The following is a 15,416-nucleotide window of genomic DNA, read 5'->3' as shown; positions in this document are numbered from 1 at the left end:
AGGCACTGAGGCAGATGGGTGCAGGTATCGTCATACAGCTTAATGCAAACGACCAGTTAGGTCAGGATATGGCCAAATAAAGTCACTTTTGGCTGCGCTGGCTCCTCTCGGACACGAGAGCAGAGCTGTACCCAGCGCTGCCACTCAGCGAAACCCATCCTCTTTAACAACCGCACTCCAAAAGCGGGCAGCGTGCTAATTACCAGCCAATAGAGCAGAGCAGCACGACGGCCCGGTTTCGGTGCACGGCTTGTTTCCTACTAGCACCGCTGTGCTAAACACGAAGGGACATTAACACAGGGCTGGGAGGAGAGTTTTGCTCCGCAGTGCTGCGAAGCGACTCGCTCAGCCGGCCGGCGTGCTGGCGTGTGCCGGCGTGGCGTGCTCCCTGCTACGCGTGCTCCTCTGCCAGGCACACCCCACGCTCCGGCCAACACCCCGGCGCTGCTGTCCTCCCACTTACTGGGATAAAGGAGTTAGGCAGGGAGACTTGGCAGTGCCAGAGCGGGGTAAGACATCGATGCTTTTATCTCAGGCACCTCCGTCTGAAGGCATGAAGTGCCGTGCCCATTTAAAGCTCCCAAATCTGTATCAGTCACGCATCTTTATCGATATATCGATGGGATCATTTTATGGTGTACCATTATTCGGTCCCATATCAAAACCAGAAAAGGCCACGTGGTTAGTGGAAAGCTAGCAAATTTTAATTTTCTGTGACAGCAGTTATAAAACCATAGGATGCAATGGTTTTGGAAAGAAAAATCACAGAATTGTAGAATCATTAAGTTGGAAAAGACCTCCAGGACCACCTGGTCCGACTGTCCTGATAACACAAGTGTTTGGCTACAGGAACACACCTGCACATGTGCTTCGGTGTTTTAGATCTGAAGACCACCAGGAAGAGAAGGCAAACGCTATCAGATGTTAGCGTTAAGGCTTTGGGACAAGCAATTTTGTTCCAGTGCTATTCAATGTTTCTTAAAACATTGATCAGATAAAGTACGGCTATCCAGAAGAAATTCTGAGGATGAGCAGAGCTCCACTGCCCCCCAAAAAATCCAGACTTTCTCAAAAGAACAGCATAGCCCAGACGAGGAGTTGTTTGATACCCACAACACTCGATTCACCTCCCCACAACGTGGTGGGCCTGGGAGGGCGAACGCGAGCGCTCCTACGTCCCCAGGAGAGCCGCCTGTGCTGGAAGAGCCTCCCGGGTGCGATGCTGCCAGCAGCGAGTTCTTTGTGTAGGACACCCAAACGCCCTGCGCTAACGCTCACTGACACTCTCCTGCTGAGGAGGAAAGCTGTACGAGGTGCCCAGCTACCCAGGTATTTACCAAGAACGCCTCTGAATAAACAGCACGAGTGCTGATAAAGCTGGGGGGAGAGCGCTGGGAACAACAAACACCGTGCGCACGCAGACGAACTGCACTTTGTCCCAGAGATAAAGGAGGAGGATTACCTCGGCTTGCGCTCCAGGCCTTGGTGGCAGTGTGCGCGTTAACGGGCCGTGCACATCCACAGGCACACGTGTGCTCGCACGGCGCTAGGTACAAGCAGCAAAACAGATTTCCAAATTTTAGGAGAGGACAGAAGCAAGCTGAGGTGATGTTGTATGATGCAAACATGAGATCCAAGGTTTCCGACCTAGCAGGTACACGCAAAGCACTTCAGATACATCTGCAGTTCCACGCTCACTTCTCACTGCCCAGGAACAAGTCTTCCCATGAAATAAACGTTATTTATGTGTGCATGTATGCAAGTGCTGAGGATTTATTTAGCACAATATGAACAAACAACAATACAAGGAAAGCCTGGGGAAGTGATAGAAGCTGGGGAAAATTCCTACTTTTACCCTGGATTCCCAGCACAGGAGCACAAAAACCACCTCCATGGGAACGGTGGCTAAGTCAGTAACTAGGCACACTTCTATATTTTCATTAAAATTGCTTTCTCTGTGGAAATCCCAGGCTATTAATAAACCCCTCATCCCTCTGTCAGGGCCAAATTCTTTTCTGCTTCCTGCTCCTCCCTTCCCAGCCTGCCCACACAGCCGAAGGGATGCCAGCACTGAATGCCTGCCCCTCACCTCCCAGGCTCACATTTCTGAGCTTCACCAGGAGCTCCCCTGCTGCTGGAGGGCTCCTGGGACGCACAGCCCACCCTCCTGCTCGCTGCGAGGCTGAACTCTTCGAGGGGAAGGAGAAATTCTGCTGCTCTGGGCACCGGGGTGCCAGCCTGCACAGCACCTCGGCAGGAAACCCACGGACCCCAACAGGATTTGGGGACTTCTGCTCTGAAAAGCCTAAGAGCATTTCTCATTTCTGCACTGCTCTGATGTTTGCTGGGGAATATTAGCCAGTGACTCAGCAGAATGTGCTGCAAAAAAAAAAATCTCTCTTCCAGCAGCAGTGGCCACACTGCCCCGCGGTGCTGCCGCCTCAGAGCTGGCTCCAGCCACAGCCCTCGCGCGAACTGCTGGGAGCAGCAGGAGCACAGCTCAAGTCCCGCAGGCACAACGGCCTCAAGTTCTCTAAAGCAGCCCCAAGGACGGGCTGCTGTTTCTCTGAGGAGCTGCTGGGGAACCTCAAACCACCCCAAAACCCACCACCAAGCTGCCTGTCCTAGCAGCGTCCGAGCAGCCGTCTTCATCCAACACGAGTCCAGCACGGGACATGAAGGTTGGGTTTCTTTTCAGCAATCCGCACAAGATAAAGCAAAGTAACCCACACGGTCACTTGAAATAATTACAAGCAAGCCTGATGACAAGGCAGCATCCTGGGCTGACAGGAAATCTGGATAAAAACGTCAGCTCCAGACCCAGCAGTCGCAGGGCACCAGAAAGCAGCCGTCCCCTTGGGACTGTTCCAGGACACCAGATCCCTAGCAAATATATCTGCTGCTCTGCTCAGATTCTGCTTCATTGGTGAAAGAAAGCAGAAGAAAAGCAAGCAGCAGCAGGTTGAAGAGTACTGCTTGAATAATGGCTTCCTGGCCCTGCCTTTGTCGGGCAGCAGGCGCGGAGCTGGGCGATCGCAGCACGGCTCTCCTCCTGCACTCGCCTTTCTGCTCACCGGAGCCAGCAGTAAGAAAATAACCTCACCGGTCACTTCATCATCGAGCAGTGACCACCGGTGAAGGCAGACCGAGCACTCCCACGGGGAGTTAAACAGGCCTGGCACCGCGTCAGATGAAAGTATCCTGCTGCAAAGCGGCTCGCTGCGGGCGGTGACGAGGCAGCAGGGCCAAGCAGGCTTTGGAACACGCTGCAAGGACAGGCCTTGCCCGAACAGCCCGGCACCAGACAATTTAGCTAAAACACACTGCGGCTGGAGCGTTTTTCAGGTTTCAGCCTCTTAATCTACTGCGGATTTTCTAAGGGCTCCTCGCTTTCCCACTGCCGCTCTAATTAGATTAGGGCCAAGACTGATGAGGTGCCTGGCAGCTGCAGGCTCTGGGGTGAGCCAGCCTGGACCTTCACCTTCCAAAACCACCAGCACCAGTGGCCCACTGCTCAAGCTGAATTTCTCTCCTTTCCCGTTTTAGCGGTGGGGTGGCCAGGAGGGGGCACGACGGTGTCCCCGTGGCCCCCCTGCCACCTCTCAGTAGCTGGCGGAGGTCAGGATGCGGAGCTGGAGCAAAAGCTGCTCATGCCAGGAGAGACCTGGCCTGGCCTGCCTGCCACCCAGAGGGGACATGGATGGCTCCTGAGGCCACTTCACCCCACGGGCACAGCGGTTCAGCAGCCCCACGCTGAGAGCAGCGGGCACCAGCGGCGCCTCAAGGCCCGGGCCTGGGTGGCAGCGGAGGGGAGGCACCTGTGGGGCAGGCCATGGTGGATGGAAACCAGGGGAAGGGACCCAGAGAGGAGCTGGCAGCACTGAAGTAACCGAGACAGCCAGCAGAATTCTGCTTTTTCCTGGTCTGGCTCATTTTTAAGAGTGTGAAGCTCACAGACAAGCCCCTGGAAGCCCAGCGGGCAGGAGCAGACAAGGCTGAGGCAGGTACAGCAGCAGTAGGACGAGGCTCGGGGCCATCGGCTGGTCTCTGGCCCCAGGTGCTGCGGGACAGCTTTGTGTAAGAGTGCTGCTCAAATATCACAACGTGCCAGTAACACGGTGGGCAGGACACGACAGCTGAAGCACGAACGGTTCCTGAGGTCGGCCTTGCAGGCACTCTACACATCCACCCCGTCCTCCCAGTCAAGAGCGCTACAGGAGCCGCACACTTCTGTCGTGGGGCGCGACAACGACTGCTGTTCACCTCTCGCATAGCCTCCTACTCTTTATTTTGCTCAAGTACAGCTTTCCACTTTGCAACCACATACATGAGACATCAATGCCATCTGCAGAACGAACACGCCAGAGAACAAGCCTTTACACAGCAGCGCGGCTTAAACACATAAGTCTTTGTCTTGTAGACAGCGACGCTCATTTACAGGAGATTCCTGCAGATAAATGCATCCAAGTTTCTCTTTCAAAGGCTGCACTGTCGATCCACACTAATTAATTTTCACAGTATGCTAACAGTGAATTCCAACTCTCAAAACTATTACTTATGAACTTTAACATTTATAAACTCCACCTCCTGATTTTCCCTGGGTTCCACACGATCCCGAGTGCTTGCTCTTCCTACAGCACGTTGGGACGATCAGTGACAGCAAGACAAGACCCCAAAGCGTTCCCATGCTGCAGAAGTGCGTGCACTGCTGAGATCCCAGCCACGGGGTTCGCGCTGACCGAGCTCCCGTGTGGTGCAGGAGCTTCCCTCGCTCACCCCAAGTCCTCCTCCAGCCATCCAGCGACGTTCCTCAACGCTGCTGCCTGAGTGCTCCCTGGTCACTTTGAGCCAGAAGCTCGGCCACGCTCCAGCAAGGTCCTGCCCCGGGGGAGCCCAGTGCCCACAAACAGCTGCCCCCGAGGTCTGTGCACATCCTCAGTTAAACTCAATCCCCACAACCTTCGCTTTTTTTTTTTGGTATTTGGGTGAGTAATACTGGCATAGAAGGAGTTGAATCTAACTACAGATACTGCTACAGAAAATACAGGAGACAGTGCGGCCAAAAGAGAAACTCAATATATTTTTTTTTCCTATTCACTTTATTTCACGAGCGAGCTAGGAGCTGCTTCTCGTGCCAGAGCTCTTCTCCCCAGGCTTTTATCACCATTAAACACTGACAGTGCTGCACAGTTTCTTGCAGCTCGAGAATTTTGTTCGTGTTAATAATTAAAGCCACCACCTACAATTTGTCACCGTTCGCAGTCTCGCATCTCAGCTCGAAGCACTGACGAGCAAGACTTCGCTTCGAGATGCCGAACGGAGGGCTGAGCCACTCACACGTCATCCGCCGTGCTGCTCCCGCGCTGGGAAGGCGAACTGCACATCGCACGCAGGGCTGTGCGCGAGCGAAGGGCAGCACAGGGAGCGGGCAGAGCTGCACGCCAGCATCCTCCGAGCCCCATCCCTTTGATCCTGGCCAACAGGACCATTCTGCCAGGTGCTGAACTTCTTATTTTGAGTTTTTATTTAAATGTAGCACTTGACAGAGATGGGCAGAGTCCTGTTCTACACGTTGCCCTGTACTTACATCTCTTTTCATTAAGGGCCTGATCAGTCCTACAGTCCTTCCATCTACAAAACAGGCAACCAGCAAATTAATTTAACATTTAAAAAAGCAAATCCTAATAACATTTAGCATAAACTGCCACCGATGCAGACCTTTGATCTGCTTCTGTTTGTCCATGGCTTTGTAAGTGACCCAATGCAGGCTCGTGATTTACGAGCATACCAGCAAAACCAGCTCCTGGCTGCAAATGACAAAGCACGACGCAGCTGAAATACAAATCAAGAAGGCTTACCGAAGCAGCAGCTCTTTTGGAAGTTTTTTGTTGATCACAGCTTCGTCGTTGTTTGAGAACATCTGTAAACAAAAACAATTCAACAATTTACCCGTATATTTTCATTAAGGAAACAAAACCTTTACTCTAGGGAAGAAACTGCTGGTTAACGAGGCCATTTCCAGAGACACCTGGGCCAATAAATTCTCCAAAGGTAAACTTTGTGCTCAGCTCTTCAAACTCCTGGATTAGACCACGGCTAATATTACATCCCACGTGGTTTTTAAATGCCCCCAAAATGCTGTGTGGATCGGCAGATTAAGCGTAAAGGAGAGTTTTATTTATTTATTAACGTGAATGGTAATTGGTAGGTACTTGTGAGCTGGCACTGCCTCCAGGAACACGTCAGGGACTGTTCACGGGGCTGCGGCACAGCTGGAGGCCTGGAGTGAAGGCAAACCTTCACGTTCAGTTCAGAACAGCGACACAAGCAAATGGGTCGGAGGGAAGGGCTGGTTTCTGCAGCCCAAAAGGAAGCCGAGGGCTGATGAACAGCCTGAGGAAGCGGTATGACAGCGCTCGCACAGCTCTCAGGAGACCTGGGAGAAGGGCAAACAGAATTTCTTGCAGTCCCAAAGCACGGCTTAAAGGGAGGCACGATCTTCGGTGCCATGTCAGGAGGAGAGGCGATTCTGGGAAAGAACTGTGTCCTCCAAGGCCCTGAACCCAGAACTTTGTTGTATCCCATAATCTGTTTCATGCAAACTTGCAACAAACTGGCCAGCAATGGGAGCAGTCCAGGATGGGACCTGTCCAGGATGGGACCTGTCCGGGATGGACTTTCTGACCACCTAAAGAGCGCCTGGAGAGAAACTTCTCCTTCCCAAGGAGCCATACGCACACAAAAAACAACCAACTGCCAAGCCTCATTTGTTTCTTAAGGACTACCGACATATATTTAAAAGACTTTGTATAGTCTTGCCATGGTGAGAAAACAAACAAACAAAGCCTCCACACGCTCCTGCCTGTGGGAGGAATGAGAGCGCTCCGCGAGCGGCACAGCGGCAGCGCCTCGCTCCGCTTGGAGGCATGCCTCCAACATCCCCAGCACTGACAGAGAACGAGGAGGAGCTTTAATATTAATAAAGGTTCCCTTCAGCCTCCCGGAGAGCTGAGCTGGTCCTCCTGAGCTACACACCTGGTACAAACTGCTACTGGACTACGGGCTGAGCAGGCTGCTTCCCACCAGCCGAGGCAGCGCTCCTGATCGGGAGGGTTGCAGGCACCCGGCGCAGGCAAAACCAGCCCCAGCCAGGTCACTTAAGTGGCAGAGGATCAGATTAAGAGTTAAAAAAGGAAAGTAAGGGCTTAGTGGCTTACAGGGCTGCGCGCAAGGCCCCGTTTGGAGGCAGCAGCCACCCGGCACCAGCTCCAGCAGCGGGACAGCGGAGCCCAGCGCGAGGAGCCGACGTGCTGCCGCTGCGATGTCTTCGAGCACAGCCCGGTCGGTGATAGCACAGCGGCTATCCCAGGATGATTCCACCATTACAGGAACACGACAACGCCCTTGGAGCCAGAGCGAAACTCGAAAGCCGCTCTGAACCACGGTTTGCTTTTTCCTTTTCATTATCTGGAGGTACCGAAGCGCGCTGCTGAAGTGGGCCGTGAACTCTCAGCGTTCCCTCCCCAAACGTCACGCAGACGAGAGGTGTCGTTCTCCCCCGCAGACGCTTTTAGCGCTTCCCACCAGCAGATATCACAAGTTAGCGAGTCCTAAATGGCCCACGAGACGACGGGCGACTTCTCAGCCCCTTTTGCAGATAACCAGGAGGGAAGCGCTGCCGCTGCCCGGCTGAGGCGCACCACGGGGCCTGGCAGCAGCGGGGCGCAGGAGCACGTCCCGTGCCCGCGGGTCCTCTGCCGCACCAGGACGGGCACCACGGCGCTGAGCTCTGGGATCCCATCGTCGTTAGGCGGCTTGCTTGATCAGCTGGGAAACGGAGGGAATTCTGGAGAAAGCGCTAACGAAAGAGCAACGCAGAGGCAGAGGAACGATTCATGGGAAAACGAGTGTGATTTTTCTGCCCCCGGTTACAAGAACAATGGTAAATAGGCCTATCTGTCCTCTCCTTCCCATTATTGTCCACGCCAAGTCTGACACCCAAGCCAGCGCCCTCAGCCCCCTTCACAAAAAACGGGGGGAGACATTCAAGGAGCAGACACCTCGGGGTCGGCCGCTTCCACGAAGGAACGGGACTGGAGGAGAACAGGAAGCGTTACCGCAGAGCCCAGCAGCAGCAAGGCCTCACCGGCACGGGCAGCAGGGCCCGGGCTGAATTCCCCCTTCACTGCAAGAACCCAGGCAGTCGCCATGCCCGTCGTTAGCTGGGATCGTCCACCAGGGATGCTCACAGGCAGCTCCGTGCTAACGCAGACAGCTTCGTGAATTTTTGTACTCCTCCGCTGCGGGGAGGACGAGAGGCTGGGCGAGGACGGGCCGACCCTGAGGCCAGCTCGGTGCACCCAACAGAGCCTGAAAGTGTTCTTCTAGTAAGTTCTTCTTGACAAGATATAGTACAATATATATTTGTCACGTAAATTTGGCAACCTGCACGTGCCTAAATCTCAGCTGCCCAGAGCTTCCCCTCTCTGGGCAGTCCCCACAGCGACAACGTCCATGGGCCTGCCAGGTCAGGAGGTTCTTGCCTTTGGCAGAACGTAACCCGAGGATTTATTTTCATGAGATTACGGTCACTGACACGGTGCCTTGAGCTCGAGCCATGTCTTTTCTAGTTAGAACAGGAGGGACAGATCCAGAACAAAGGCCGTGGAAGCGCACGCTAGGCTTTAGGATTTGTATTAACGCAGCGTAGGTTGCTGCAAGGGTGAGGGAAATACGTCCTGCCAGAATGCCAGAGCTGGACAGCATTCAAAACGGAGAGCGCTGCAAATCCCAGGTATTTCAGATAAACAGGGGCTCAAAAGGGAGAATGAACTAAATCCATTTAATTGCGACTTCAGCGTTCAGCAGCACCTCCACGAGCCCAAAGAAATGATGAAACTGGGAGATTTAATCCTTAAGTCAATCCTTTATCTAGCAAGCCAATTAAGATGTTAATGCACCGCTTACATTTACTGGGCAATAAAAGGGGAATTACAAGCAGGTGGCTCATTGAGAGCAGGCTGGTGCAGGCAGGACCGAGGTGCACCCCGGGTGCCTGCACGGCACGGCAGCGAGGAGCGGGCAGCCCCAGGAGCCAGCAGCGAGGCCAAAACCATTCCTCGTCCGGCCGCCAGTCCTTCACACGAGCTCGCCAGGTGCCCCCGAATTCAATGACCCTTTCCTGCTCCCTCGCACAGCAATTAGATGCCCCGGAGACGAGGATGCAGAGGTCAGGAAGCGAAGCCAGCGCTGCTGCCATGTGTTTGTGGGCTCTGCCGGGCCTCCCTCCTGGGCGCTGCCGCCCAGCAGCACCCAGACCACGCGAGCTTACGAACATAAAGGACAAAAGCGTCCGAAAAACGCCCTTCTTACCGCCTCACACCGAAGCCCCTTAGCACAACACTCGATTGCCTTTTTGTCTTAGTAACTCTTTGCTTGCCTTTTCAGGATATTAATTCTGCAAGCTGGCTCCGTTCCTCGGGGGGGAAGCCCTGCAGCAGCCTGCAAGCGCCCCGCGCACCCGCGGCAGGGCCCGGCAGTCCCAACTGGGTCACGGTGCGTGACATCAACGCGGCAGCAAGGTGACAGCCCTCCGCAGCCGGGCGTGCGGCGATGACGGCGTGTAATTAGCCACGGCCCTGCACGAGAGACACCCAGGTATGCCCCGTGCTCGGCACGCATGCAGAGAGGGATGTGAGCGACAGCTGACGCAAGCCCCGAGTGAAGCAACCCGAAGCAGGCACGGATTATTTGAGCCAGAAGACAAAGCAGGACGTTGTGTCATCCCTGCAGCCACCCGTTCGGCCCCTGAGCAGCTCGGCTCTGGCACCGGGAGCCGTAGGAGCGCAGGACTCAGCCCCCTGCCGCGCTCGGAGCCACCGCACCTTCTCCCCGTTAAGGTGCCGCGTGTCGTACTGGCCAGGGCAATGCCAGAAGTTGGGGAGCCAACAGCTCCTCCCAGGAAGCCCCCTCTCCCCCCAGCCCGCCGTATTTTAGATGTTCCCACCTGGGAAAAAGAAGCTGCGCTAAGGGAGGCTCCAGCATCGCACTGCCTCAGTCTGCCAGAGCGAGGACAAGCTCCTCCGCTGAGAGCGTGCTTCCTGCTCGCTTTCAGGATTTTAAGTCTCTGCCCATCAAAATTCTCAGACCTACAGAAAGCCCCCGGCACCGGGCTGCCCCCTGCCCACGGGGGGGGAACCTGGAGGATGCAGGCGCCGCAGGGGTGCTGCCGTTCTCCTGGGAAGGGCTGGGCGTGCCCACGGGGAACCGGAGCTTTGGTTTTCCCTTTTTGCAATCGGAAAAAGACACTTGAGAAGTTTTTAACCGAGTTGCTTCAGCACTTACAGTTTACTGGAAGTAAATGAGGAATATTCAGCTAGAGAACACAAAGCACGTTTCATTTTCCTGTGCTCTAAATATTCCAAACATTTCTCCGTAAGCAACTCTGAACTCGCTGCCTGCATTTTTAGCGAACAGCACCAAACCCGCCCGACATACCAAAGAAAGGCTCGCCGCTGGAACAGCAGCAGGGACTTATTTCCCCCAGAAAAGTGCAGGTTGGACACACAGAGATTCCCGGCCGCCTTGCCCGGCACTGACCAACACCAGCATTTCCCCAGCGCTTTGTTCCAGAGAGGTTTGCCCACGGAGGAGGCGAGGAGCAAAAAGGAGGGAGCAGACGTGCCAGACCCCAGCCAGAGGTCGGGGTGCCCAGAGGCTGGAAGGCCAGGACCTACCTGGACACAGACAGCCCGGCACAGCAGGAATCCTGCCTCCTCGGCAAGCCCTGGGGGTCACTGACATGAGCCAGGGTTGGCCACGAGAATTCCCTTCGCTCTCAGCCTGACCCTCTGCAGGATTCCTTCCCGCACAGAGGCACCCACCGGCAGGGACACCGACGGGGTCGGACGCTCCATCCCCTCCGCGTGCTCCCAAATAAATCATTTTTAATTCAAACAATCCCCCAAGCCCTAACTTCAGGAGCATCTGCGCCGAGCCCAGCCGACACCTGAGCACCCGGCGCCAGCCTGGACGCGGACTTTGGACTCCAACATTTTTCTTCTGAAGCTCAGCGGAGGAAAAGGGACGCCGTTACCGGGAGCTTCGTGGACCTTAGCGCTATAAGGGGCAGCAAAAGCACTCGCAGGTGGGACTGGGGGGGGTTTTCTGCCCAGGACACGGGGTGCGCCTGCAAGCCCCAAAATCCTGAGCAGCGCAGGGAGCACCCGCAGACGGCAGCGGGATCAGGACGGTGCGGACGGACACAAAGCCCCCGGCCCCGTGACCGCAGGGAGCAGGAGACGCGTCCCTCCAGGTGCCCAGCAGGAAATTAAAGCCATCAATATTCCTCAACGCAGGCACAAACGCCATCGGCAGCGGGTTCTCGGGGAGCGTTTTGTGTCTCGGTACGAAGCAAACCCCGCCGAACAGACACACGAAACGTGTAAATGCCGCTCATAAACGCTGGGAGCTGTTTAACAGAACCGGTGGAAGACAACCAGGTTAACTGGGTGAACTGGGGCTGAGGGATCCGCCGCTGCTCGGAGCCGGAGCTCAGCACCCCCGGTCCACCCGCACACGCCAGCCAGACCCTCCGAGGCCGCTCGCAGGAAATGAAGCGATTAAAACCAAGGCAGAAACCAGACTGCAATTACTGGGGGATAAAAAAACGCGTTCTGGAAATGGTTTTTAAGCTAGGAAAGGTGGGGAACCAACAGTTGCCGCCGTGAATTCGGGATTGCCAAGGCAGCTGGCGTGTTCTGCCGGTTGACATCCCTCCCCAGGCTGCGCTGAGACGTTTTGGAGATCAGCCCTCAGAGCTGCGAGGGAACTTTTTGCTGCTCTGAAAGGAAAGAAACGAAACCTCTGCGCAAATTCACACCAGGAGCTGAAACGCTGGAGACTCAGAGGTGCCCTGGGAGGTGCTCGGGCTCCCCGGCTGCTGGCTCCCCCCAGGAGCCCAGCGTTGGAGGTATTTGTACCGGAGGTATTTACACCACTTCTGTCTGCCAGGGGCCACACGGAGATGAAGGAGCCCAGGGGAGCCACCGAAAGGCGGCAGGGCGCCAATCCAGCGCGTCACACACACGCTGAGGTGGTAAAAGGAACAAAAGCCGAGCACAAAAACCAAGACGTGGAATCCATTCGGTGCCTGCTCTGCAGGAAAAGCTCGGCAAAGCCCCAAAGCGGCTTCTTACGACCGCTGGCGGCACAACCAACGCCTCGCCTCTGGTTCTGCTCTTCTGAAAACACCACCAGCGCTGCTACAGGGCTGAAGCACCCGCAGCACCTCCGGCACGCTCGGGGTACCCCCCCCGGCCCCCCCTCCCCAGCACGGGGCTCAGGGGAAGCAGAGGCTGGGGCAGGCTGAGCCTTGCCAGGGGCACCGAGAACTCCTCGTGCGGCAGAGAAATGCCGGGCGAGGCGACAGCCGCGGCTCCTCGGCACGCGCCGCGGTGCGCGGGGCTGTGCACACACAAACGCGCGTCCACACCGGGGGAATTTCGCTGCCAGCCCGCGGTTACACAGCAGGTTTTATTTTAGCCCATCCAGCTCAATCGGTGCGACGTCTCCAGGGAAAACGGCTGGCTGCCCAACAAAGGCGCTGCCGTGCCGAGCTCCGGCACCGCCACCGTGCCGGGGCAGCTCCCGCGGCACCGCCAGCGCCTGCCTGGCTCCGGCCACAGCCGTGACTAAGCAGCCCCGAGAAGATACGGGCTAGACCCCGGCCGGTGAGGCTGATTACGGACTTAATCTGCCTAAAAATAGCTCGACGCGCAGTTCACTCGGGGCACACCGCCGGAGCGCTTCGTCCTGTTCGGTGCGTTAGGGGAGCCGGGCAGCGAGGAGCGGACGGGGCACAGGGAGCGCAGCCTGAGCGGCCCCTGCAGCCAGGAACGGGGTTCAGATAATTAACGGCCTTTATTTTTCCTTGAATTGGCAGTGCTGGGAGCGTGAGAGCGATGAAGGAATCGGTGAAGCCCTACAGAAACCGACCCGAGAGCCGCCCGCTGTGCAGCCCTGGCACTGGCGCACCCGGAGGGCACAGCCTCGAGTCGGGTGCGCAGCGGCGCAGGTGACAAACGGGGACACCTGGTGCGAGGATCCCCATTTCAGAGCAAACACCACGCGCTGCACCCTGTCGTCCTACAGCCGCAGCCTGCCGCCAGGTCCCAGGAGGGAGCATCCACGCGCTGTTTGCTCGTCTGCGCTGTCCTCCTGCCCCAGCTCCAGGACGGCTTCCCACTAACAAAGCAGCCCACGACTGCACCCAAAGGCTCACGGGGTTTCAGTGCGGGGCTGGAAGGCACCACCCGGAGCCCCCCCGGGGCGTCCTGGAGGCGAGGCCGGGCACTTCATCGTCCTCGTCCCTGCCAGAAGTTGTCTGGAGCTGGATGAGGAGCGCTGACGGGCAGCACACCCGAGAGCTGCAGAGGTCAGAGGCGGCTGGCCTCTGATTTTAACAGGTGGCAGAAACAGCGAGGAGCAGAAACCCCACGCACGCTGCCATCGGATCCATCAGATGTGGTTCTGGGCGTCCCCTTATTTATTTTTTTTTTAAGCTCCATTAAAAACCTCAGCATCCTACAAGTGCCCATCTGGGTATTTTATGACCTATTGCATCGATCTGATTTAAAACGATGCTACTTTCTCACACACACCCTTCAAAGCTTTAAATATAGACGGCTGCCCATAAAAAACAGACACCCAAGAGCCACAAAGGAGAGCGTCGATACGACAAAGACTTCCCGGCTTCGCAGGGCCGTAGCCACGGCCACGAACCGTGCTTTGAGACAGCCAGCAGCACCGTTTATTGCTTCCTTTGGCCCCTTCAGCAGCTTATTTTAGCAGGTCGGCAGCTCGCTACAAATACCTTTTGAAGGGATTTTTCTTCTCCAGAGTCACGCTCGAGTATTTCAGGCTCGAGGCGAGCCCTCCAGCTCCCCGCGGACGTACCCGAGCTCAGCCCGACTCGAACCCGGATTTGATAAACAAACGGCTCGGCGCCCTGCCTGCGGCTCCGCGCTCGTGCCCGGGACTTTGCTCGGTGCTGGCTTCGGCACCTTGGAGGCGGTGACACACCTGGCACGAGCGCTCAGACGGAGCCAAGGACGGGGCCGGGGAGCGGGAGAAGGGCACGGGGGTGACCCCGACGGCCCCGCGCACCGGCGGGATGGGGCCCGACGCCACCGCCTTGGCTCTCGTCTCGGGGTGACTCAGACGGAACCCGCGGGGAGGGAACCCGGCAGCGAAAACAGTAATTACCTGCCCTGTGCAGGCCCCAATTAGCAGCACCCACGACGAAACGAGGCACAGCCCCGCACGCCGGCCAGCCCTGCTCCTGCTGGGCACGGCGTGGGCCAACGCCTCTCCTGGGGGGGCCCTGGGGGCTTCCCGATGACCCCAGCCTGCAGGAAGCCACGGGCAGCGCCCCGCAGACCCCCAAAACGAGGCCGTGCCCCCCTCAGATGAGGCCAGGACCCCCCCCACACACCAGGCCTGGGACCAGCACTGGTCACTGCCCCGGTGTCAGCGCGCAGCCGGGGAGGAAACGCAGGCGGGGGCGTTTCTGCCTCTTTCCTGCCGAAAACTCAACGCTTCCACTCCTGCCCGAGTGGCTCCTGGCAGAGCAAGCAGCAGGAAGAGGACGTGGGGACACGTGGGCCCCCCACGCGGGACCCCCCACGCGGGACCCAGCCGCCAGCAGCTCCCACGGCCCCACGCCGCCTCTCGCGGGTGGCGCAGGCTAAGGTCAGGCACTCGCTCACCTAATCCCCCTCCCAGAGCTGCTGCTCCGCCTAATTACGGCCCGGCCGTGTGCTAATTACGACAGGGACGTGCTGCTGGACGGGCAGGGAGCCAGGAGCCCGAATCCCGCCCCCCCTTACCCGAAGGATGCGAGGTTCCCAAACGCCTTCCCCTGCACGTCGCGTGGTCGCGGCCGTTCCCAAGCAGGGCACAGGGAGCACGGGGGAGAAATTCCGAGCGGCTGGGACCCCCCCCCACGGCCTCTCCTCCACCAAACCCCTCGCTCCTGCCTAACCCCCCAGCCTGCCCCCAGGGCTGTGAGCTCAACAAACCCACCTGCGGGTTCCCAAGCCAGCCCAGCTCCTCGGCTGGAGCACGGGGCTCAGCCACAGGTGAGAGGTCGCCGTTTCCCTCTCGGTAGCTGACTGCGGACAGCGAGCAACGCTTTGTCAAAAAAACACTTGGTCTGCCCAAAAAGTCCCCGCCTGCAGAAGTGCTGCCTTAAAACAGAAAGCGAGGCGCAAGGTAACGCCGAAATCAAATGACCAACAGGAACGGGGAGCGAACGTCGGACTGGAAAAGCTCGGACATCAGCTCCGCACCCCCCGACGTGGTTCCGCACTCGGGCACCGAGCACGTCCCCCAGGCCCCACGCCACGTCCCCCCCC

The 15,416-nt window shown here is 57.3% G+C and overlaps 1 protein-coding gene across 2 annotated transcripts in view; it reads right to left on the bottom strand.

Moving 5' to 3' along the window:
- Positions 1–15,416, bottom strand: part of FBXL20 (F-box and leucine rich repeat protein 20) — a 32,747-nt gene that overhangs the window by 14,990 nt on the left and 2,341 nt on the right. The window contains exons 1-2 of one of the 2 annotated variants that reach the window (XM_035347771.1): positions 10,737–11,023; positions 5,859–5,920 (exon numbers count right to left, since the gene is read on the bottom strand). In XM_035347771.1, coding sequence (XP_035203662.1) covers positions 5,859–5,920 — 62 coding nt within the window. In that variant the 5' untranslated portion in view covers positions 10,737–11,023. Of the gene's footprint in view, positions 1–5,858; positions 5,921–10,736; positions 11,024–15,416 lie in introns of those variants that run through there. The other variant, XM_035347770.1, reaches the window with a different exon arrangement.

The sequence above is a fragment of the Oxyura jamaicensis genome, chromosome 27 (assembly GCF_011077185.1).
Source record: "Oxyura jamaicensis isolate SHBP4307 breed ruddy duck chromosome 27, BPBGC_Ojam_1.0, whole genome shotgun sequence".
NCBI classification, from domain to species: Eukaryota; Metazoa; Chordata; class Aves; order Anseriformes; family Anatidae; genus Oxyura; species Oxyura jamaicensis.
Note: the sequence above shows the minus strand (reverse complement) of the source record. Positions and strands in the feature narration are given on the sequence as shown.